Source organism: Pocillopora damicornis, chromosome 7 (assembly GCF_964200805.1).
Source record: "Pocillopora damicornis chromosome 7, jaPocDami1.2, whole genome shotgun sequence".
Taxonomy (NCBI): domain Eukaryota; kingdom Metazoa; phylum Cnidaria; class Anthozoa; order Scleractinia; family Pocilloporidae; genus Pocillopora; species Pocillopora damicornis.
In genome coordinates, this window is record NC_142676.1 from 4,430,001 (window position 1) to 4,452,553 (window position 22,553).

The 22,553-nt window shown below is 38.2% G+C and overlaps 2 protein-coding genes across 13 annotated transcripts in view; both read left to right on the top strand.

The window, feature by feature from the left end:
* LOC149042147 (uncharacterized) overlaps positions 1-10,261 on the top strand; it is a 40,352-nt gene extending 30,091 nt beyond the window's left edge. For 2 of the 4 annotated variants that reach the window (XM_089212182.1, XM_089212183.1), the window contains exons 5-10: positions 6,124-6,216; positions 6,648-6,710; positions 7,274-7,403; positions 7,594-7,636; positions 7,850-7,979; positions 8,956-10,261. In XM_089212182.1, the coding sequence (XP_089068308.1) occupies positions 6,124-6,216; positions 6,648-6,710; positions 7,274-7,403; positions 7,594-7,636; positions 7,850-7,979; positions 8,956-9,483 (987 nt within the window). In that variant the 3' untranslated portion in view covers positions 9,484-10,261. Of the gene's footprint in view, positions 1-1,553; positions 1,648-3,624; positions 3,871-4,631; positions 4,955-5,453; positions 5,528-6,123; positions 6,217-6,647; positions 6,711-7,273; positions 7,404-7,593; positions 7,637-7,849; positions 7,980-8,955 lie in introns of those variants that run through there. The other 2 variants (XM_089212184.1, XM_089212186.1) reach the window with 2 other exon arrangements.
* Positions 10,262-11,257: 996 nt separating this feature from the next.
* The window catches only part of LOC113686050 (putative skeletal organic matrix protein 5), a 30,981-nt gene continuing 19,685 nt past the window's right edge, over positions 11,258-22,553 (top strand). Inside the window, exons 1-14 of one of the 9 annotated variants that reach the window (XM_089212173.1) lie at positions 11,258-11,364; positions 12,843-13,165; positions 13,273-13,346; positions 13,745-13,849; positions 13,955-14,047; positions 14,389-14,481; positions 14,823-14,915; positions 15,732-15,824; positions 15,980-16,072; positions 16,203-16,265; positions 17,674-17,791; positions 18,729-18,771; positions 18,953-19,082; positions 19,550-20,191. In XM_089212173.1, the coding sequence (XP_089068299.1) occupies positions 12,856-13,165; positions 13,273-13,346; positions 13,745-13,849; positions 13,955-14,047; positions 14,389-14,481; positions 14,823-14,915; positions 15,732-15,824; positions 15,980-16,072; positions 16,203-16,265; positions 17,674-17,791; positions 18,729-18,771; positions 18,953-19,082; positions 19,550-20,074 (1,833 nt within the window). In that variant the 5' untranslated portion in view covers positions 11,258-11,364; positions 12,843-12,855 and the 3' untranslated portion in view covers positions 20,075-20,191. Of the gene's footprint in view, positions 11,365-12,710; positions 13,166-13,272; positions 13,347-13,744; positions 13,850-13,954; positions 14,048-14,388; positions 14,482-14,822; positions 14,916-15,731; positions 15,825-15,979; positions 16,073-16,202; positions 16,266-16,978; positions 17,053-17,673; positions 17,792-18,728; positions 18,772-18,952; positions 19,083-19,549; positions 20,192-22,553 lie in introns of those variants that run through there. The other 8 variants (XM_089212174.1, XM_089212171.1, XM_089212177.1 and 5 more) reach the window with 8 other exon arrangements.

Below are 22,553 nucleotides of genomic sequence, written 5' to 3' on the forward strand. Positions count from 1 at the left end.
AGAAAGTGACAAAAAAAAAGAAAAAAAAAACTTTATGATATTTCCAAACTGTCGGTTTCAAAGTGGGAAACTTGAATTTGTTGCACGATCCACATGTTGGAGGTATTTACAAGAGAAATTACAGTGGAGTGGAGGAACCTCGGCCAGGATATATAATCAATGCATGTATGAAGCTCTTCTATTGTTTTTATAATGCCGAGATCGTAAAGGACCTGATTTTATCGAAATCTGCAGGTTCTCGTACCGAAAGCAATTAAGGGTGATACATTGGTTTAAAATGCTAAAACGTGACCTCCTAAAATGGCTTCAAAGTGCCCCAGAATCCTTCGCTCTGACGAAGGGCTAACACTCGAAACGTCAGCTTTTTTACCCTTTACGGTGGCCAATTTACGTTTTCAACTCAGTTGTTAACACTAAATCACTTCCTATACTCTCCCACCGTCGCAGCACCACAGTTTCTTTAGAAACTTACCCCCTTTATTCATGCGCCAGAGTTAGTTTCATTCTTTTTCCGGTTGCCGTCCGCCCTTCAAAAACGTCTCTGCTTGGGATATCTAGTATTGGACATCATATACACGACATTTGTGCGCTCTGTTTGGCTAATTTTATCGTAGAGCAATTCAACTGTTATGTTTTTATGCACGAATACATTTATCGCAGACCGAGCTGGTCAGTCTTAACGGGCCGCGTCCATGTGAGTATTTTACGTTTGCACACGATTTTCGACCGTTAAGAGTCAACCATCTCCATAAACTTAAACCATTGCTTGTAAAGCTAAATAGTTGTAAGTATTCTTTCTTTGTAATTATAGTCAACGAATGGAATAATCTACCTTATGATGTTGCGGAGGCAGAAACTCTGAACATTTTAAAAGAACAGACTCAGATGCCATTTTACTAATGTTTTTGAGGAAATTTCGTAACTATTTTATTGTGAATTCTATCGGATGTAACTTTGCGTTTTTGATTATTTTAGGAGACAAACTTGAAAGGAAAGGGGGTCGATGGATTCTGGTTGTGTCATAGTAAACACTGATTCCCCTATAAGGCTCTGTAATGTTCTTACGACCCCTCCCTTCTCTGGCAGTTAATTGACCTTAATTCACCTTTTTTGTTGTTCCTATTTGAAGATTTATTCATGTTTCTTCCTGGCGTTTGAGGTTTTGAAGGCTGACGTTCGATGAACCGTTCAGTGGTAAACGGGGTGTTTACGTTACGTACTTTCCGTCCGGAAAATAACGTTGTAGTTTGCTTTCTTACGGAAGCGATACGCCTTCCCCAAAGATGTGCATATACCATGCACCAAGGAATAGAAAAAGGAACCTTATTATAAAGGACTGGATACCTTCGAGTGACGTTTTTACTTCGAACCTAGATGTGAAATTATTTTCAACCACATACAGAGAGAATTCACAGAACATTTTCCACTGGCCAAAGTGGAAAATTTCAAAGTGATATTTGATAATACGAAAGGATGTTCGATTTCCAGAGAAGGTGCGCATGCCTCATTGTTCGACCCCAACCTTCTCTTTTCCAAGGCACGGCCTTCCATAAGGTCTCGTGACATGAGCGAACCTAATTTTATGGTCATCGCTCTCAATCAGATCATCGCTGTACGTGGTGAAGCTGGTGAACATAGCAAAGCGTGGTGAGTACATAACATTTTTCTTTAGATGAGAACATTTACATTGAGTTATTATTTGGACCAAAGGTTTAGTTACGTAGTAACAACATTTCATCTGACTCTACGAGATGTGGTGAAAATAAAGCCGAAACTTTGTCCGTGTAGATATTTAGCAACTGAAAAAGAAATGAAGCGAACAACATCCAAAATGGAGAAGGCAGCCGCTTATAAATTCGTGGATAGGAGCGCGGGCTGGGTCTGTAACTAAGACTGAGTGCCTAATATCTGCAGACGGATATTTTCCCAGGGTGTGTTAAGATTTAGCAAGGAGAATCTTCAACTTGTTTATGCGCTAGAGACATATTTCAGACACGTTACTAAGGTTCGGGATTGCAGAAAAACGCTTTTATTCCAAATTGAGACTTATAGAAGCAATGGATCAGCATTTCAAGCTTTTCGGTACCTTTCTTTTTTCAATCCTGCGCCTTACTGGATTTTGAACAACAGCTTCGGGCATCTGAGATTTCAAGGTCGATAAAGGGGAGGAAAATGAAACAACTGGGTGCGTTTCAGTCTCATGTCCACTATCGATGATAACACATGCAATATTAAACAGAAAAACAATTCCTCGATTGTTCAGTTTATGTTTAGTTGTAAACTGGCTTTTCAATTCGGGGAATCTCACCATGCACAGTCGGATAAAAACTTTTTTTTGTTAATGGTAAGAAAAATGAAAAGGAAATGTTACACGCCTTAGTCGTGCAAAGCACATGTTTGCATGAGAATGGCGAATATGAAGGAAAAGGTACCCTTTTCAGAGGGACTGGCTACACGAGTATAGACTACAAAAACTTTATTAGAAATTAATGATACTATCTCTTTAAGATCAGTGATGAATGCACGAGCGAAGAAAAGAAAGAGAGGGGGGTAGTAAGAGGCTGAAAAAAATTTCGATGTAACGACTGCTTCGATCAAATGATCACTGAAACACGTCGGAAACGTGATTGTGAGTTTCATCTTTCGAATTTTAATCGTATTTTACTCCCTTGTCATGAACAGCCCAAGACAGAAACGGAAAGTTTTATGTGGAAACATATGTGGCTCTCGTCCCTTTGCTAAAAACATCCTGTGCTACTAAAACATTTCAAAATAATAAGGAAATTCAAAACCCTGTTTTTTATCCATTACTAGATTAGCATAGTGATGGCAGACAATACGGTGTCACAAATTCCATATTCAAAGGAGAGAGATGCCTTAACTCCCTTTCAGTGCCAATGAAATTAGTGACGGTTTTTCGAGAGACATCTTGACCCGCTGAGTAGCCAATAGGGAGATAAATATCTTAGGAAAGAATATTTATTTTATGAAGTGTTCGTCATCCACAGTTATAGAGCAGCCTTTGGTACACTCGTTGAAAGGCATGCATATTAAGATTGAACAGCAAGACAATTGCTCAAATGTTTCACCATCCTGTCCAACTCCGGGAGTCTTTCCATCCCCCCATATCCTTCATAGAATAGAAGATATACCCATTATTCTTCTGAGAAAATGAAAGAAAAGGATTTGGTTTATAAGTCGTGAAAAGCACATTTTTTTGCGCGAGAGGGGCTCATTTGAAACAAACGAAGTCGCTTTTCAGAGAGAATTGCTACATCAGATAAGACTGTAAAAGCTTTGTTTCAAATTGATGATACTTTCACTTTAAGAGCTTTTCCACAATTACCCATAGCAGTATGTGACTATTAATGATGGCTTTGAGGGCGAAGTAAAGAAAGAGGAGGGTGTTCATTAGAAGACTGAAACAATACCAATTACGATATAAACGACTGCTTTGACGGAGTTCTCGCTGAGAAACGTTGTTAAAGCTTTGCGAATTTCAAATTTTGAATTTAATTGCGTTTTTACCTTCGTCATGAACAGTCTTAGATAGAAACCGAAATTTTTATGTAAAACATCCTGTGTTGTGTCAAATATATATTCATCAAATTTGAAACTCCGGATATTGTATTTCTGGTGTTCTGGTGTTCTGGTGTTCTGACTGGTTCCCTCGACTCCAATCATCAGCTCATTCACCGTGTCACCCTCTATGGAAAATGATTCAAGCTGGTGTTGCCAAGCTGAATTTACTTTTAGCTGAAAGAAACCATTTCTCCCGTGCATTGGAAAACAAATACTGGTCAATGTTATCTCGGTGACAAAAGTAAAAGCCACAGAATACAATCATGTATAATGTTACACCATTGAATAGTACGTATCTTCAAAGTTTCATATGAAAATTGTGCACTTATGGTCTAGAAAAAATATAACGCCGCCACAATAGAAATAAAAGCCGGTTACCTTCAAGCTTTCAGGATGACTGCAAAGTTTGCACTGAGGTTTCTTCGCACTACCAGGACCTTTTGTTACAAGGCTCACCTTTTAAATCTGTTCGAGTAGCCATATTATTGGTTTCTTCCATTCGATACCGGACAGTTAAATATTTTTAAATGAGCACAACGCTTCAGGATACTTGAGGTTTAATACATCTAGCAGAACACCTGTCTTAGTAATTTTGTAACTCGTAACTCGTATACTCAGGGCAACGAAAGTTGTCTCCGATCACTTACTTTGTTTGGTTCTAGTTTAACTAAACCCTTGAAAGAATTGCATACAACTTTTTTGCAGGCGTTACTCGCACTTTCCCAAATTTCCCACTTGATTATACGATGTTAGCACCTACAATTTTCTCTTTCCTCGATGAAAAACAGTAAAACATTTGAACTAACCTCTTCCTCAGACTAGGTCTCCAATTCTGCTTTCATCAAATTTATTATTTTAGAATCACTTTAAGTAAAAACCCAGGTGTTATTACAGAGACAAAGAAGACGAAAAAAACAAGAAATGCTATGGTATGAAAAACCAAAGTTATAAATGACTGTAGAAACAAACTAAACCGTTATAATTGATAAATTTGAGTTAAAGGTCAAATGAGTTCTTTAAAAATACACTCTCCTTAAAACACTTCACAGACAGATATCCAAAATGCACAGGAGGATAGCACGAGTCTTGGCAAATCTAGGCTGTAAAGAAGATCAGGTGGCTCCCGATAAGCCCATGCTTCTACAATCAGTTGATGAAAATGCTGACGAGCAGAATGACACCGAAACGGAAGATGACCCAAGGATCTCTCAAGAAGATCTAGAACGCATAAAACCAAGCAAGCAACGGTCCAACCATCGTCTATTGTGGCTGGCCATCGTCACGTGTTTAATTTTGATGGTTTCCCTTCTCGTGGGTCTGCTGATAATGTCCGAGAAAATTAATCGCAGGTGTGGATGCTCTGAACAAAATGGTTAGGTTTTATTCAATTTTTTTCTCCTTATTTTATTGAAATTTCTTTATATTTTGATTTAAGGCCCAGTTACGAAGCTTAAATTATATGAGTGTGTGTTTTGTTTACTTTAATCCTTTCACTCCCAAGATTTTATCAGTGATTCTCCTTACTGTCTGCCAGATAGTTCTTGTGATGTCAGTTTGAAGAATTTGGTATTTGATCAACTAATAATCCTCTAACTATTGTTTATCTGTTATTCTCATCACTTTTCTGCTTGATATTGTATTGATATTGTATTGATATTGTATTGATATTGTAATGATATTGTATTGATATTGTATTGATATTGTATTGATATTGTATTGATATTGTATCGATATTGTATCGATATTGTATTGATATTGTATTGATATTGTATTGATATTATATTGATATTGTAAGGAAAAATTCTGTCTTGGTCACCAATGGGAGTTGCAGGGTTTACCTTGTCTCCTGCGACAGACTGTTTCTATTTCAGGGGTCCGACACCATAAAAATCCACCGACTGAGAAGGATTTCCTAAGGGAGAATGAGACAAGTATTTCTGATTCGGTAAGGGACCTAAGAGAGAATAACCAATACGAAACAGCTCTCTAATATTCTGAAGTAATTAAAAAACTGAGGGGGCACAGTCAGGTTAACAGCTAACCCAAGTGCTTATCTGTAACAAGAGATACAATAACTGTTCAGATGAATATGGGACATTTGGGTATTTTTATTGAATTTCAAGATTAATGCCTCCAATTGTCCTTGAATCAGACATTGAAGTTTATATCAAATTAACGAAATGATGAATTCACTGAGGTAAAAGCACTATAACAAGGGTAACTGTATCTGTAAGCCTCTGCTTTCTTTGCTCAGAAATGTGTTCGACTTCTTTGAAACGTGTGTCCATCTTGTAACTAATGTCGGTTACTTTCCGATTACATTTTTAACCAACCATCTCCCATGTTAGGGTAATTTAGTATTATCACCTGAGTTGATAATACTATATTACCCTGTTATTCTCTTCTACCGGCGCAGCACCACAGTTTCTTATCAATTATGAGAAATAGGGCCGGAAACTGTTAAAATGTCTAAGCTTCTTCCTGAAGAAAAACTGGAAATGCCGAAAGAAGTTATGTGTTGTATCTTTATCTTCACTTTAGGTTGAAAACCTCAACTCTGCTATGAACGAGGTGAAGGCTGCATTGGATGGAACAAAGAGGGACCTTGCTAATCTTAAAGAAACTGTTACAACGGTAAAGACCTCACTTATTATCAACATTTTTTTTTCTGAAGACATTTTTCTATTCATTCGTTTAGTTCCACCTGCCATATTTATCATTGGTCCCTTTTCCAAGTTGAAGAAATTTCCTTACAACCAACAACGGAAATCTTTGGTAACATTTACTTAATACCGATTTTACTTCTTCAGTTTTATTTTCAAATCTCTTTTGTTTATGGTGCTATGTAAGAAAGAAAACAGCATTCAAGCGTCCTTTGTTTAGGATTCATAGGAGCGAGTATATTTCTGGAGGGTAGAGCAAGCTATATCTAATAAAACCGGCAAAACAAACAAGCAATGACCCCTCAGAACTTCTCGGCACTTTGATTAAGGTAATAGTTTATGCGATTGTTGCCGTGTGTAAAGGTGCTCTTTTCTGATTACTTCTCTTGCTGTCTTAATCAGGTGAAGTGCGCGTCAGATAGAACCAGTAATGAACTCGCGGTACTGAACTGTACCATGACAAAGGTAAAATCGTCAAATTGCGGTAAGAACATCCGTGCCACACCTCACTGCCTCTCGGATGCCCTTTTTTTCTTTATTTAACCACATTTAGACGTCAACTGTGATCTGCTACTAAACAGTTGCACGGTAACATGGAATCTATTTGACAAACGTTATCAAAGACATTATCGGTCTGGCGATAAGATGAAGTAATTTATTGTCGACTTATCCAAGTTTCTTGATAATGGAAAGAAAAATAATAACATTCCTCAACGACTATTTCTCTCAATGATTTCGATTTCTTGTTGTGTTTTTTTCGGCTTGCTTATCCGACCCCTTCCGAGGACGTAGAACTATAGTGCACAATGAGACCTATATATTCGGATCTTCTGGTTCATCGAGTTGTGCAATCTTAGGGGGCCATGCAATGTGATCGTTTGAATCAGAGAGTAACAGCAAAATCTTTAAAAGTATCTAAGGAAAAAAAATGCGAGAAATCAACCGGTATCGTTACATATAGATAACAAATAACAGTTACTGTAATGATCTTGTTGGTATCCTTATTTTTAAAATTTTCTTACACTTAGCTTAACAAAGCCAATCAAAGTAACTTATGCATGTCGTGCCAGAACGAGACCTGGAACGCAAGGCATGATGAGTGCAAACACGAATCACGTTCTGCAACCAATTTCAGTGGAAAATCTTCTAAGGAAACACGTAAGTATGGTCTTTGTGGTAGAGCTTCAATGATGTACGGAGGTGCCCATGAAGCACCATGTTTATAATCAAGTTCATTTGTCTACTTCCGATGAAGAAAGAGGGTTCTTCGTCAGGTGATGAGGTCACTGATAGAGAAAGATCAAAATTTCCTTTGCTTTCTTCTGATTTCTTTTTTCCAACCTTAAAGCCCCAGCCGCAAAAAGTTGCAAGGAACTGTACAACAGAAATGGGTAAGTTTATTTCCTTTCGCAAAATCCATTTTACAATGATCTAAAAACCCTGCAGCTGCTGAGTAGAGAATGTGTTTTTGCTCCTATCCAAAGCTGCCTTCAGCGCGATTTTCGTTGTGAGGTATTAAGACTCCAAATCAAACCTTCGAACCTACCTCTTCTTTTAGGAATTTTTTAATTACACTCTTTTCATGTCATTTTCTACAAATTCAGATCTGACGGTAACAAGGAATACACGTTGAAGCTTGGTAAAAGGATCCATCCTGTTTACTGTCACATGACAGCTCTTAATGGATGTGGGGGTGGTGGTTGGACTCTGGTCATGAAGATGGATTGTTCAAAGGTAAACATGGAACAGGGCATAGGGTAAAATATAGAGTGGACTATTTTTTGGACAATTTTTTTGGACCTTTTTTTTTTTGGACTATTTTTTTTTGGACCATTTTAAAGGGGAGGGGAAGCACACCGTTAGTGCTGAGGGAGGGGTGGGAGGTAGAGTGTTATTACTCATGGAGGAGTGGGAGGTTTCACTCGATCGTACAAACTATTCTAATTGGTTTTTCGACTGATTTTTTGTAAGTCAAAATTTTAGCGCTGGGCCAGTAACCAGTAGTGTTTACTATTACAACCACCTCCCACCCCTCCTTGCGTAGTAATAGTCCGTCTCTCATCAATTCCCCGAGTACTAACACTCTGCCTCCCACCCCTCCCTTAATACTGATAGACTGCATCCCACCCCTCCCTGAGAACTACTGGTGTGCTTCCCTCCCTCCACCTATAAAATGGTTCAAAAGATGGTCCAAAAAATGGTCCCAAAAAACGGTCCAAAAAATTGTCCAGTCCATATTTTACCCTATGCCCGTGGAACAGTGTTGATAAAAATGCACAAATGCACTAATCGTAAGCAATTTAATAGCTCTTAAAATAATTATTTTTCTGGCGCCGTTATTTGAAACTGGAAAATCTAAATCTATCATGATTGCAAAATAGTCCTGGAAAAGATTTTTTGAATCAATTGAGCTTACGCGTCCTGTTCAGAAATAGATAAAATTAGAGAAAAAAGATGATTGTATTTTAAAAGTTATCGATTACATGGCGCGAGTGAAACAAAAATATGCCCCTTCAAAGAAAATTAGAGAAGTTCGAATTATAGTGAGTGGGAAGGCACTATATCAACTGAAATTAGAGGGGGAAAATTGATTACTGGTTTTTTTTTTTCCATTCATGCAGTGCAGATATTTCTCGTCCTCAAATTTCACTTAAATAAAGATGTCACGCGGGGAAAAAAATCATTTTGATGATTTGATTTTGTTTATTAGAACACCTTTCATTATAATCAATTAATTTGGAGCAACAAGCTGAAATACAACCCTTTTTCTGGGATGACTGGGTTTGACAGACAAGAGACCATGTTGCCAACTTACTGGGAAACTGAGTTCACCAGGATCTGTCTCGGTATGAAGAACGGCAAAGAAACCAACTTCATCGCCATCAATATAACGGCTTCCTCCCTGTTCTCTCTGATCGCTGATGGGAAATACCACCCAACCTCTTTGGGCCGAGACAAATGGAAGTCGCTTCTCCGCTCAAACGCCTCACTACAATCAAACTGCACCCGGGAAGGATTCAACGCATTTTGTGCGGGTGGCGCCTTTAAATCCAGGGCTAGAATCGGTATCATTGCTAGCCAAGAAAATCATTGTCACAGCTGTGATTCCAGCATCGGTTTTGGCACAGGAGGTCATCGTGGTCACTCGAACGCCTGTGGAATCGTGGCACTGGGTAAATCGGCAGAAGATGATGGGCACAAAAACATCAAGACCATGGGATTCATTCTCGTTCAATAATGTAGTAGTAATAGCCCCTAGCTGGTTTTTTTTTTAAGTAAACTCTCGGGTATTTTTTCTTAGACAAAATGTGTTCTTAGAAACGAACAGTTTATGAAAAGCAAGGCTCAATTTAAGGTGGTAGAGGATAGTGTCCGCAGACAACTACCCAAGCATGTTTTTCTTTTTTTTATCTTCAACAGCTTCGCTGCACGTACTTAGACAAATTAAATTGCATGCACGTGATAAAATTTGATGAATCATAAAATGTGATAACTTAAGAAATTTTCAATTGTCGTTGAGTCCTAATTTTGTATAACGCCATGTAGAAAATTGAGTCGGCGGTACTCGGAGTAATTTACCAAAGTAAACCAAGAGCATTTGAAATTTGACTGGGTGTAATTTTTCGAGGTTATCATGGACTACGAGCAGTACCGCCTTTTTGGTTAAGTCCTTTACGTGAATAGAAGAACATCAGTGAAAAAAAAAATCGTTGTTTGTCTGCCTGGAAGAAATCTGGAACTGAGGCCTGAGGCGCTCAAAAAGTAGAAAAGAAAAGTCATTGAAAGATATCCTGGTTAGAGATAAACTTTGCAGGGAGAATATTTTAAATCGCTTTCAAATGGCATGAGTCGTGCAGGCCCGTCAACACTTTTAAACTACCTCTATTTTTGTGCGCCTCATCCCCACAGTTCCAAGAGTAAATTGTTATAAAGTTGTAAAGTATTGTAGTAAAAAAACAATGTGGTTTAAAATGCAGAGGGGTCGGAATAAACAGCTCTTGTCAATGCCAAAATTATGAAGAAAGGAGGACTTGGTTAGAACAGTGTTTGTACACTGATCAATTGACCGGCAGAGACTGGGCGGAACATCAGTAGAGTAGATACATGTGTATCTAATGTGCACAGGAGATTATAAACTGAGAAGTTTACAATCTTTTTACGCGCGTCAAATATATTTTTGTGCAAAACCTCGCCACTTCGCTCTGCGTACCTAGTGCAATATATATACCAACCCCTCCCGAGTCTGAAAGTATAAGGGCCCGAACCTTGGCCACGTCAACTTATCTTTGTCTTTCTTTTTCTTCTCTTTTCTTTCCTTTTTCCTTTTTTTTCCCTTTTAATCGACAATTTTTTTAAAGGATATGTTAGACTTGTTCAGATTAAAACGCACATGTGAGAACGTTTGACGACGTAGCTTTCATGTTCAATCGATAACAAGTCCAAAAGCAAGGGCGAGACGCTGAAAAACATCGAACTAAACCCAACAAATCAAAATGAATCCGAAGAAACCCAATCAGATTCGTTCAACGATGGCCAGAGTCGAAGCTGATCCAGATCACAAGAATCGTTACGAATGTCGCACTGTAGTCCGCCATTTTGAAAACCGTGAGGGGCTTGGGGGAAGGTTTACGGATTTACACGACACCGTAACAGTGCCTAGGGCTTTCCAAGAAGGTAGGCACGTTAAGCAAAAAAGAGTGAAAAGCCTACGTTGAATAAACTGGATGTAAGCCAAGAATCTGGGCCGACTACATGAGATGGAAGCCAACTGGTCAACTTTTTTTTTAAAGATAATATGAAACGACAAATAACATGTTTGTAGCAGGTGAGGAAAGACTTCTTACCCAGTTTGGGTACTTAAAATATTTAACTGCAAACGGAGACGCGAATATTTGTTTGAAACCTTGTTGTGCCCTTTTTATTTTCTTGAGGGCACAACTTCTTCATTACGGACATTCCAGTTATCAGGTGTCAAAACGTGACCCAAGCTTTTTCTCTTTTCCGCGAGGCTCGCGCTCGCTTTTCATAGGGTCACGTGACGTCAATCAGCCCAGCCAGTTATTGTTCTCAATCAGATTTTCTCTGTGCGTGGTGAAGCTGAGGAAGTGACTAAAGCGTGGTGAGTACATAAACATTAAGTTCTTCAAGTGACGAGAGTTATTAATGAATATTTGGCCAAAGAAACAATTAAGCACAGTATCAACATTAAGCTGACTAGTTGACATATAGTAAAACTACACCAGAAGCCGAAATTTTGTCTGTGTTGATATCCAGCAACTGAAAACTAATGATCATGAATTCGTGGATAGAAACACCGGCTGGCTCGATAAAATACTTAGTTGATGGGTACCTAGTATCCGCAGACGGATTATTTCTCAGAGTACGTTAAGAATTAGTAAAGAGGATGATTTAACGGTCGAAACATTAGTACCTCGTTCTTTTATGAAAATGGATTATTCTTGTTCCCAATCCTGCAACACACTGGTTTTCAGGAGTCCACGGTATCTGAGACATCGACGTCAACAAAGGGGAGGGAAAGGAAACGACCGGGTGCACTTCAACGAAAACTTAACGCGCGTAAAGGTTGAATAGAAAGACAATTCCTCAAATATTTTTACCTCTGTAAACTTACTGTCGTGTGATAATTGCGTGACCCAATATTCAGACATTAGTTTAACACTTGTCAGTTCAAATCCCCTTACCCCCCTCCTTCGCATCATCCTCGATAATAAACCAGGCGATAACTTGGGGAAATTCGCCATGCACCACATCTTTCCCAGAGTCGGCTGTTTAGCCGTTGCTTTTTAAGGCTTGGAAAAATGAAATGGGGTTGTCACGCCCCTGAGTCATGAAAAGGGGAAAGATGTCGCTTTCACAGCGACTTTCTGCACGCATCAGAAAAGACTTCAGAAGCTTTGTTTTAAATTGATGGTACTGTCCCTCTACCAATCTCTAGCTTTTGGCCAGAGTAGTGTGCGATTATCAAAAATGGGTTCGTTGGCGAAGTAAAGGTAGAGGGTGAAAACGTTATTAGTACACATCAGAAATCCCAAGTAGGCTGTCATTAAATTACCGCGCTTCCTTTTGTAAATATTAAATGTCGTAATTCAATAGCGTTCTATGCCTGTGTCAGTCTTCACTAGGACAATAACAAATTGAAACTTGAAACTATATCGAAAATGGAAACACAAATGGAACAGCTACCGTGAGAATGAAGAGCCTAAAGTGTACGAGTAAACAAATGCTTTTTTTTGTTTTCATGTATTTACGTCTTTGTGCTTTCAATAACACTTTTTGGCTGATGTGTAGCCCTCACTCGAAATATATGAGAGGAACCTGTCTTTCTCACTTAAGAACGTATTCTTATTACCGGTATTTAGCCACTATTTGCGTCACCCAGAGCATTAGAGCAGCTAACCTACGTGTTGAATGATATCATGAGTTAATGAAGTTCTCTTTGACCAGCAGATATTTCTAATCTTATTTTACCCTAGTCTGGTCAAAACAGCAACACGTCAACACCTCAACACGTCAGTGTTAGTCGGGTACACATCAGATGATTAATTTTAAATAATAACTGATTGAAACACTCCACAGAACGTTTTCCAGAATGCACAGGAGATTTGCTCAAGCATTAAGAAGTTTAGCCTTCAAAGAAGGAGAGTTGCCTTCAGACAAGCCCATACTTTTGCAATCAGCTGAGGAACATGCGGAGGACCAGAATCACACCGAGACGGAAGATGACTCATGGATCTTGCAAGAAGATCTAGAACGCATAAAACCAAGCAAGCAGCAGTCCAACCATCGTCTATTGTGGTTGGCCGTTGCCACGTGTTTAATTTTGTTCCTTGTCCTCCTTGTGAGTCTGCTGGTATTGTCTAGGAAAATTGGTCATGGATGTAAATGCTCGGAACAAAATGGTTTGTTTTTTGAAAATCACCCGCAATTTCTTGATATCTTCCATTTAAGGCCTTCCTACAAAGCTTGACTTTATGTGTTTTATTTGCTTTAACTCTTTCTACTTCAGGGCCTCAACACCTTGAAAGTCAAACACCCGAGAAGAAATTTGAAAGGAAAAATACGACAAGCAATTCTGAATTGGTAAGGGCTTAATAGAATGGATGGGGAGGGGAGAGTTCGCCACGAAGTGGCTCATACTGCTGCTGTACCTAATTTCTTCTCTGTCAGTGGGCTCATATGTACGAGGCAAGAAGGACTGGTAAAGAGGTAGATGGAAAATCGAGCACTGGAGGAGATTTATGCCATGTAGATTCTTCGGATTTACGAGTTACCGCAAAGAAAGAAAAAGAAGAAAAACTCCTCCAAAGGGGAGATCGAGAGCCATCCTCTTCCCTTAGATACACCGCTGGAACTAGCTAAGCAAAATATTGGTCTGCAATAAGAGACCGGTACAGTTAATGTTTATCTGGATGAACCACACAGTATCTGTTATGCATGCAATAAGCTTCTGTCATTCTAATTGGATTTCTTAATTTCAGCTCAAGTACCTCCAGTTTTTGAATGAGACATTGAAGTCCACATTGAATAAAAGAAACGATGACCTTGCTGAGCTAAAAAGCACTGTAAAAAGGGTAACGCTATCTGTAAGTTTTTAACTTGTTTCCTAAGAAATGAGTCATTTCTTTTAATCGACGGTATAACTGGTAACAAACGTCAGTTACTTTTACTGATCGGAATTATCCCTCAAGGTTGAAAACCTTCACTCTGCTATGAAGGATGTGAGGGCCGCAGTGAATGGAACAAAGAACGACCTTGCCAAACTGAAGAGAACTGTAACAACGGTAAAGATTTTAATGTTTTTGCTCAATAAATTCTAGAAATTTCCCTTGACAATGATCCTTTTAACTCAGAAAATGATTAAATGCCATTTCCGAGGTAATCTTTTCATTCAAAATTCACTCCATCTACCATTAAAATTATTTCCCAACGTGAAAAAAGACCTTAACTGCCTCATCTCAAAACATCGTTTCTTCACATGTTGATCTTGTGTAATGGAAATCTTTGGAAACATCCGTTTCATTCATGTCAGTCTGTTTCCTAAGAAATGAGTCATTTCTTTTAATCGACGGTTTATCTGGTAACAAACGTCAGTTACTTTTACTGATCGGAATTATCCCTCAAGGTTGAAAACCTTCACTCTACTATGAAGGATGTGAGGGCCGCAGTGAATGGAACAAAGAACGACCTTGCCAAACTGAAGAGAACTGTAACAACGGTAAAGGTTTTAATGTTTTTGCTCAATAAATTCTAGAAATGTTCCTTGACAATGATCATTTTAACTCAGAAAATGATTAAATGCCATTTCCGAGGTAATCTTTTCATTCAAAATTCACTCCATCTACCATTAAAATTATTTCCCAACGTGAAAAAAGACCTTAACTACCTCATCTTAAAACATCGTCTCTTCACGTGTTGATCTTGTGTAACGGAAATCTTTGGCAACATCCGTTTCATTCATGTCAGTCTGTTTCCTAAGAAATGAGTCATTTCTTTGAATCGACGGTATATCTGGTAATAAACGTCAGTTACTTTTACTGATCGGAATTATCCCTCAAGGTTGAAAACCTTCACTCTACTATGAAGGATGTGAGGGCGGCAGTGAATGGAACAAAGAACGACCTTGCCAAACTGAAGAGAACTGTAACAACGGTAAAGATTTTAATGTTTTTGCTCAATAGATTCTAGAAATCTCCCTTAATAATAATCATTTTTAACTCAGAAAATGATTAAATGCCATTTCCGAGATACTGTTTTCATCCAAAATTCACTCCATCTACCATTATAAATTATTTCCCAACTTGAAAAAAGACTCTCACTGCCTCATCACTACACATGTAGATCTTGTTTAACGGAAATCTTTGGCAACATCCGTTTCATTCCTGTCAGTTTTAAATTTTCTTTGCTCTTCATGGATTGCATAGCATACACATCTAAAGACAAATTCAAAAAGATTTCATGCAATATTTAATTAAAAGGAAAATATATTTTGTAACGTTTTGCTGATGACACTGAAGTATGTTCATCATGTATGATTCGTGTTAACTGTAGCAGCATTTCAGGCGGCTTGTAAGTATGATGAATCCCAAGGGGCTATAGATGATGTAACGCTCGCTGTATCCTGCATCAATAAACGAGATGCCCGGTCCGGATGCTGTGTTCGTGTTTATTAAGATTAGTTTAAAAATATTTATAGTCGTTTCAGGGTGATTAGAGTATAAATGATTCCCCTGAAATATGCTTTTCATATAATGTTTCAAAGTAAAAACTACTTATGGAAATGTTACCAATTACTTTTTACCGTCTCAACCAAGTAAAAGGAAATTTAGAAATCAAGAACAAAGATTCGTGCCTTAAAACAGAGTAACCAAAAAAAAAACAACAGTGAAGTGAACTGCGTTTGGCTTCATAGGGGCAAGGGCAAGGTATTAGGAAAACAGAAAGACTAATCATTTATTTGCTATGCAGCTGGAACTCTTCAATTCGTCCTTAAATCAGGTGAACTTTAAGTTGACCCGAACAAGCAATGATATCTCCAAACTTTACAGCACTGTGACAAAGGTAAAAGTTTACTCGATTGTTGCAAATGTGAAACAATATCAGTGCAAGATTATTGGTGCCTTGAAAAGTTGTGAACATTGTTTCAGCTCCACAGGAACGAACACATTTCTGAAGGGTCAGAGTATGCTATTGAAACTCTGTTATCTTGTTTACAGCTGGAAAATTACAACTCATCCCTTAACGAGGTGAAGTCCAAGTTAAGTAGATCACGAATTGATCTATCAGAGCTTAACAGCACCGTAACCAAGGTAAAATTGAGTTCACACACATATGAAGACTTCGTATGACTAGACAAGTTCATCGTAAGTACGTTCCTGTTCAAATGCTGTGAATACAATTATCACTTAACGTGGAAATCTTTATTCGTCCTCTAACCAGGTAAAGTCTACATTAGACAGAAGAAGTAAGGATGTAACAGACCTGAAAAGTACTGTGACGAAGGTAAACATTTATGTAATGGTTGTGCCTGCCCATAGCTAGAAATTAGAATTTTATTTGCCCGTTTGGTCTGCTTGCAGTACTTTGGTAATGCTCTGGCAGATTAAGTTATTTAAGTTTGTTTTTAAATCCTAAATTTATAGCGATTGTAAAAGTTAGCGTTTCTATCTACTTTTCTCGCCTTGTGTTTTTGGTTTTTATCGTATATAATTGTCCACTGTTTGGACATTAGTCATTTTGTGAATTTGAATTTTGTATTTAGTAATTCTCAGTTTTTCCCTCTGCATTCACTTGCGCACAAATTGACGCACATACTAAAAAACATTTCGTTTCGTCTGATCACCAGAATACATCCTACTAATCCGACATTTTGCGCTCACGATCTTTTTGATACTTATATCTCCTGGCAAGTTAAGCAACATTTTCCTTTAAATATAAGTTAATAAAGGTTCCATTTTTATTTTGGATACCGCTCTTCCTGCTTTAGGTGAAGTCTAATGCCCCATTCACACCAGCAAAACATGTTTTGTTAAACTGGTTTTCATTGAATGAAAATTATAAACAGAGAACTGAAAAACTTGATTTTCCATTGGATTCAAGTACTTGCTAACTTGCATTTCCAATGTGCTACATTCAAGTCAAAAATATTCGGCTAAATAGTTTCTATGAAGAAAAAAAAAATGTGTTTAACAAAACAACTTTTAAACATGTTTAAGCTTTGGTGTGAATGGGGCATAAGTCAGATAGAACCAGCGATGATGTCTCGGTACTCAACTGTACAGTGACAAAGGTGAACATCGTCATCGAATAAGATCATCAGTGACACGCTTGGATGCTCCTGGTGTGCCACTCCTTTTTCTTACTATATCTTTACATTATATGTTATGTATTACTGAACACATGTACGACTACAGTGAGCTTATTTGTTAAAAATTAGCAGGGATGTTATCGAGCCACCGATAATGTGGCATCCATAGGGTTAATCGTTAGCCGTAAAACGGCTAAAAAATTCAGCTGTTGCTGACAGCAAAATTTTGTTGAATCTTTTTGTACTTTCCGGAGCAGCATTTAAAATCAACTTTTTAATTAATGTCACTACCATTCGACTCCACGTTTTCCTTCCATAGAAAGTCATAAAGATTAAAAGTAAAAGTCTCAAGCTGGTTTTTTCCGCTGTCTTTAATTCTTTTCGAAGGAAATAATCGAAGAACAAATAGCAACGTACATGGGGGCTATTGCGTGATAACTCTCCCGCGATTTTCTACCACGTGGCGCAAGGTAACCAATAGAGTCGCGCGAAAATTTCTGGGTGTGTTATCATGTTTTTTAACATTATAACCCATATTAAAATATGAATAAAAAATGTAATCATTATGATGGGGATCCTATTATATGTTTTTTTTCCCTTCAGCTGGATAAAGCTATTCAAAGTAACTTAAGCGAGTCTTGCCAGAATGTGACCTGGAAGTCAGCGTTCGAGGACTGCAAATTGAAATGCTGCTGTGCAGCCAATTCTTGCGAAGAAACTCGTAAGTATTCTTGAAATTCACAACTGGTCTTTAATATCATTATATCAAGGAGTGTGCATGTACAGCGATGCTCAAAAAATGTTTTTACTTTGCAAGTGAGATGTTTAGCTAGTAGGAACTGGTCGTATTTATCTCCTGTAGGGCAAAAAAGAAAGGGGGTGAGAGGATTTTGGTTGTGAAACCATAAAATTTACCTGATCCTTATGAGGTAAAGTCTATAGCCTATTTGCCCACCCATTCGGAGCTTATTCCGGTTTTCATGTAACATGAAGCGACTAGGAGTATTACCACTCTCCCCTGGATGGGATACCAGTCTATCGCAAGGTTACTTCCCCCCGTACCATTAATAATCCCAGGTGAAGAGAGGCACTGAGAGAGTTGTGTCTTGCCCATGAACACAACAAGATAACCCGCCACTACATCTCAGGCCACTGCAATCCCCCCCCCCTCCCCCCTTCCTGCTTAGGCTCTGTAATATTCTTGTTATGATCCTCTCCCCCTCCATCGTTGGAAGTTGATTTGCAGTCAATTTTTTATAGCCCCCTTTATACTCTGTTGGCGACGACTGATTCCCCCCCCCCCCTCCGTTACCCCTTGAAAACAATTTGATGCCCCCAAATTCCCCCCTCCCCCCACAGGTGATCAATAACGACTGGTGCCCTCCCTGTTGATGTCTGAATTGAATTTTGCCTTTTTTTTCCTTTGTATATGTTTTATTGTAAGTTTGAGGACAAAAACTTTCTTGAGAGATAAACTAATTTTTTAGTACGATAGTGTATTATCATTGCTCCCACACTTAAGTCACTTTCGGTATGGATCACGAGTTTTTTCGCTGCTAGTCTTCTTCAGCGTAGTCTGGCAAGAAACATTTTGGATCAAATGGGAGGGAAGTTGAACAATCTAATTCTTACTCTCTGGTTTCTTTTTCAAATTCAAGCCCCAGCCGCTGAAAGTTGTAAGGAGCTGTACAACACAAATGGGTAAGTTCTTTCCATCCAGCAGAACGCATTTTACAGTATATTGTAAATTAGAGAATGTGTTTCGCTAGTATCCCAAGCTGCCTCGGGTGCGATTATCGCTGCAGGTTATAAAGACTTTGCATGTACCTCTACTTTCAAGAATTGATCATTTTCGTTTTTTGTAATTTTCCTCACTTTTCAGATATGACGTCAACAAGGCTTACCCTCTGAAGCTGGGGAAAAAGATCCTTCCAGTTTACTGTCACATGACAGCTCTTAATGGATGTGGGGGTGGTGGTTGGACTCTGGTGATGAAAATGGACGGTTTAAAGGTAAACATGAAACGATGCTCTTAAAATTGCTTAAAAAGATAGTTTCCTCTCTTCTTTTAATCAATAAAATGGTTCATAAAAATTCTTGCTCGACAGTGTTCATTCGAATTTCGCAAATCTAAATCTACCAAATCTTGTAAAAAAAAAGAAAGTGAAAATATTTTTAAATCAATTGAGTTCACGTGTTCTATTCCTGCTCAATATAGACGAAATATGGAGTGATTATACTTTAAAAGGTATAAATCACGTGCTTCAATTAACAAAAACCTTGTAGAATAGACTCCAAATAATTATAACCTCCAAGTGGAATTACAGAGGCTCCGTTTGAGGGCCGAGATTTTGGAGGTTATAACTGGGATTAAAAGCGGAAAGGTGTTTGCTGTCTTTCTATTCATGCATTCGAATTTCATTGCAGTGCAAAGATGTTGAGCGAAAATAAAAACGTTTTGATTTGTTTCTTTAATTAGGACACCTTTCATTACAATCAATTAATTTGGACCAACATGCTAGCATACAACCCTTCTGCTGGCTCGACTGGGTTTGATGGGAATGAGACAATGTTACCAACATACTGGGAAACGAAATTCAATAGGATCTGTCTCGGTATGAAAAGCGGTAAAGAAATCAACTTCATCGCCATCAACAGGCCAGCTTCCTCCCTGTATTCTCTGATCGCTGATGGGAAATACCGTCCAACCTCACTGGGTAGAGACAAATGGAAGTCATTGCTTCCTTCAAATGCGTCACTACAATCAAACTGCAACCGGGAAGGATTTAACGCATTGTGTACAGGTTCTGGCGACTTACAACCCAGGGCTCGAATCGGTATCCTTAGTAACGAACAGAATGACTGCAACAGCTGTGATTCCAGGATCGGTTTTGGTACTGGAGGAAAACCTGACTACTCGAACTCGTGTGGAAATGTGGCAGCGCACCAAGGCGATAATGGGGATAAAAACATCAAAACTATGGGCTACATTCTTGTTCAATAATGAAGAAGTAATAGCCCCTATTTGATTCCAGAAGGAGTGAACAGTTTTTTTAATCAAAAGCAAAGCATAAGAGAGACTGTGATTCTCAAGTAATGTCTAAGGATAAATTAACGAGCATATGTTTCGTCTCGAATGGATGTTTTTATTATGTACTTTATTTATGCACTTATCAAGTCTAAAATGTTTTTTGTCGCGCAGAAAACAAAACGTTTCCAGAGTCAAAGCCATTAACGGCGTGGAATTTTGACCTTTATCAGGAGCCCAGCACCTGCCTTTATAGAATTGTTTGGTCCGATTTTGTGATGCTCATGAAATAAATATCAAGTGAAGATTTTCATTATGCAGTACGTAAGCTGTAAATATTGGTGGGCACTATTTGAGAAACATCACCAGTAATAACTGGAATATAATATCGATCCACCTTTGTAATTTTCAAACTCCTCTAATTTCAAAATACTTGTACGTCGTCTCTTTCCTTTGTACAAAATGCCTATTTGAAAATAACAAGGTTGTGTGTTTGTGCGTTTCTCCCGTGGAACGTCTCTCAAGCTAAATCAGATATTGCCTACATTCTTCCAGTAATAGCGAAAAAAACCTGCAAAATTATATTCCAACGACTTCGGAATACTCCTCAATGCACCTAAAAAGTTCCTATCAGCGACATAACAAAAATTATCAAACCACAAAGTGGCAAGATAACTGTTATTGTATTCATATTGCTGTGTTTAGTTGAATAGTTGGTCAGTAGTTTCAAATAAGTAATTATTTGGAACCAAAATAATGACCCGCTCCCAATTAGCTTGTTAGGTTCAAATCCCGCGCAGGACTGATTCTTTTTTTTGGTTTTGTTTGTTTGTTTGTTTGTTTGTTTGTTTTTCATCAGGCCTTAACTTCACTACTCAAGTAGTGTTCATTACTGCGTAGATCGCTCTCATATTCACGTCTTTAGCCGCAGTTCACATATTTGATTTTCCTATTCACAGTGATTTATTCATCACTTCACGGATTTTTTTGGAATCGATATAAAGCTTGTTAGCTCAATTAGTAGAGCACTGTACCGGTATCGCAGAGGTTATGGGTTAAAATCCCGTACAGGCCTGAATTTTTCTTTTTTTGTTAAACAATCATTTTGTTTAACAATCATGTGAAACAGAGATTTAGGAATCCCAAACAAAGATTGGTGCTATGTACAGAGGAAAATTAAAAAAACCAGCCTTCAAGTGTGCTTTGTTTTGGCTTCATAGGAGCGAACATATTTCTGGAGCGTGGAGCAAGCTATATTTAAAAAAAACCGGCAAAAAAAAACAAAAAAGTAGTGATCTCACAGAACCTCACAGCATTTTGACAAAGGTAATAGTTTATGCGATTGTTGTTACGTCTGAAGGTTCTCCTTTAATTCTGAATACTACTCTTGCTGTCTTAACCAGGTGAAGTGCGCGTCAGATAGAACCAGCAATGATCTCAGGGTACTGAACTGTACCATGACAAAGGTAAAATCGTCAAATTGCGGTAAGAACATCCGTGCCACAACCAGCTGCCTCTCGGGTGCCCTTTTTTTTTTTCTTTTTTTTTCGTTTTAACCACGTTTGGACTTCATCTGTGATTTGCAACTCAACAGTTGCAAGGTAACATGGAATCGTTTTCATAAACGTTAGCGGGGACCTTATCAGGCCAGAGATAAGATGAACTAATTTAATATCTGCTGATCCCAGTTTTTTGATAATGGAAAGAAATATATTTACATTCGTTAACGACTGTATCTCTCAATAATTTCGATTTCTCGTTGTGTTTTTTTTGGTTTGCTTACCCGACCCCTCTCGAGGACGTAGAACTATACTTTATATTCAGATCTTTTTGGTCATCGAGTTGTGCAATTTTAGGGGGCCATGCAAGCGATCGTTTGCCTCAGAGAGTAGCAGCAGAATCCTTAAAAGTATAAATAAATAACTAAATAAAAAACACGAGAAATCAACCGGTCTCGTTTCATAAGATAACAAATAACAGTTACTGTAATGATCTTGTTGGCATCCTTATTTTTTAAGTTTTCTTACCGTTAGCTTAACAAAGCCAATCAAAATAATTTACGCATGTCGTGCCAGAACGAGACCTGGAACCCAGGGCACGATGAGTGCAAACACAAATCTCGTTCTGCAACTAACTTCGACGGAAACTCTTCCGCGGAAAAAAGAAAGTATTCTTTAACCTCATAATTGGTCTTGAAAGCACTAATGATTGTCTGTGCACGGAGGAGCTTATGAAGCACGATGTTTATAATCAAATTCATTAGTCTACTTCGGATGAATAAAGAGGCTTCTTCGTCAGGTGATGAGGTCGCTGATAGGGAGAGAGCAAAATTTCCCTTTTTTCTCGTGACTTCCTTTTTTTCAGCATTTAAGAGAGACTGTCAGTCTTAGGTGATGTCTAAGGATAGATAAGTGAGCAAATTTTTTTCCTTCAATGGATGCTTTTGTACATATCA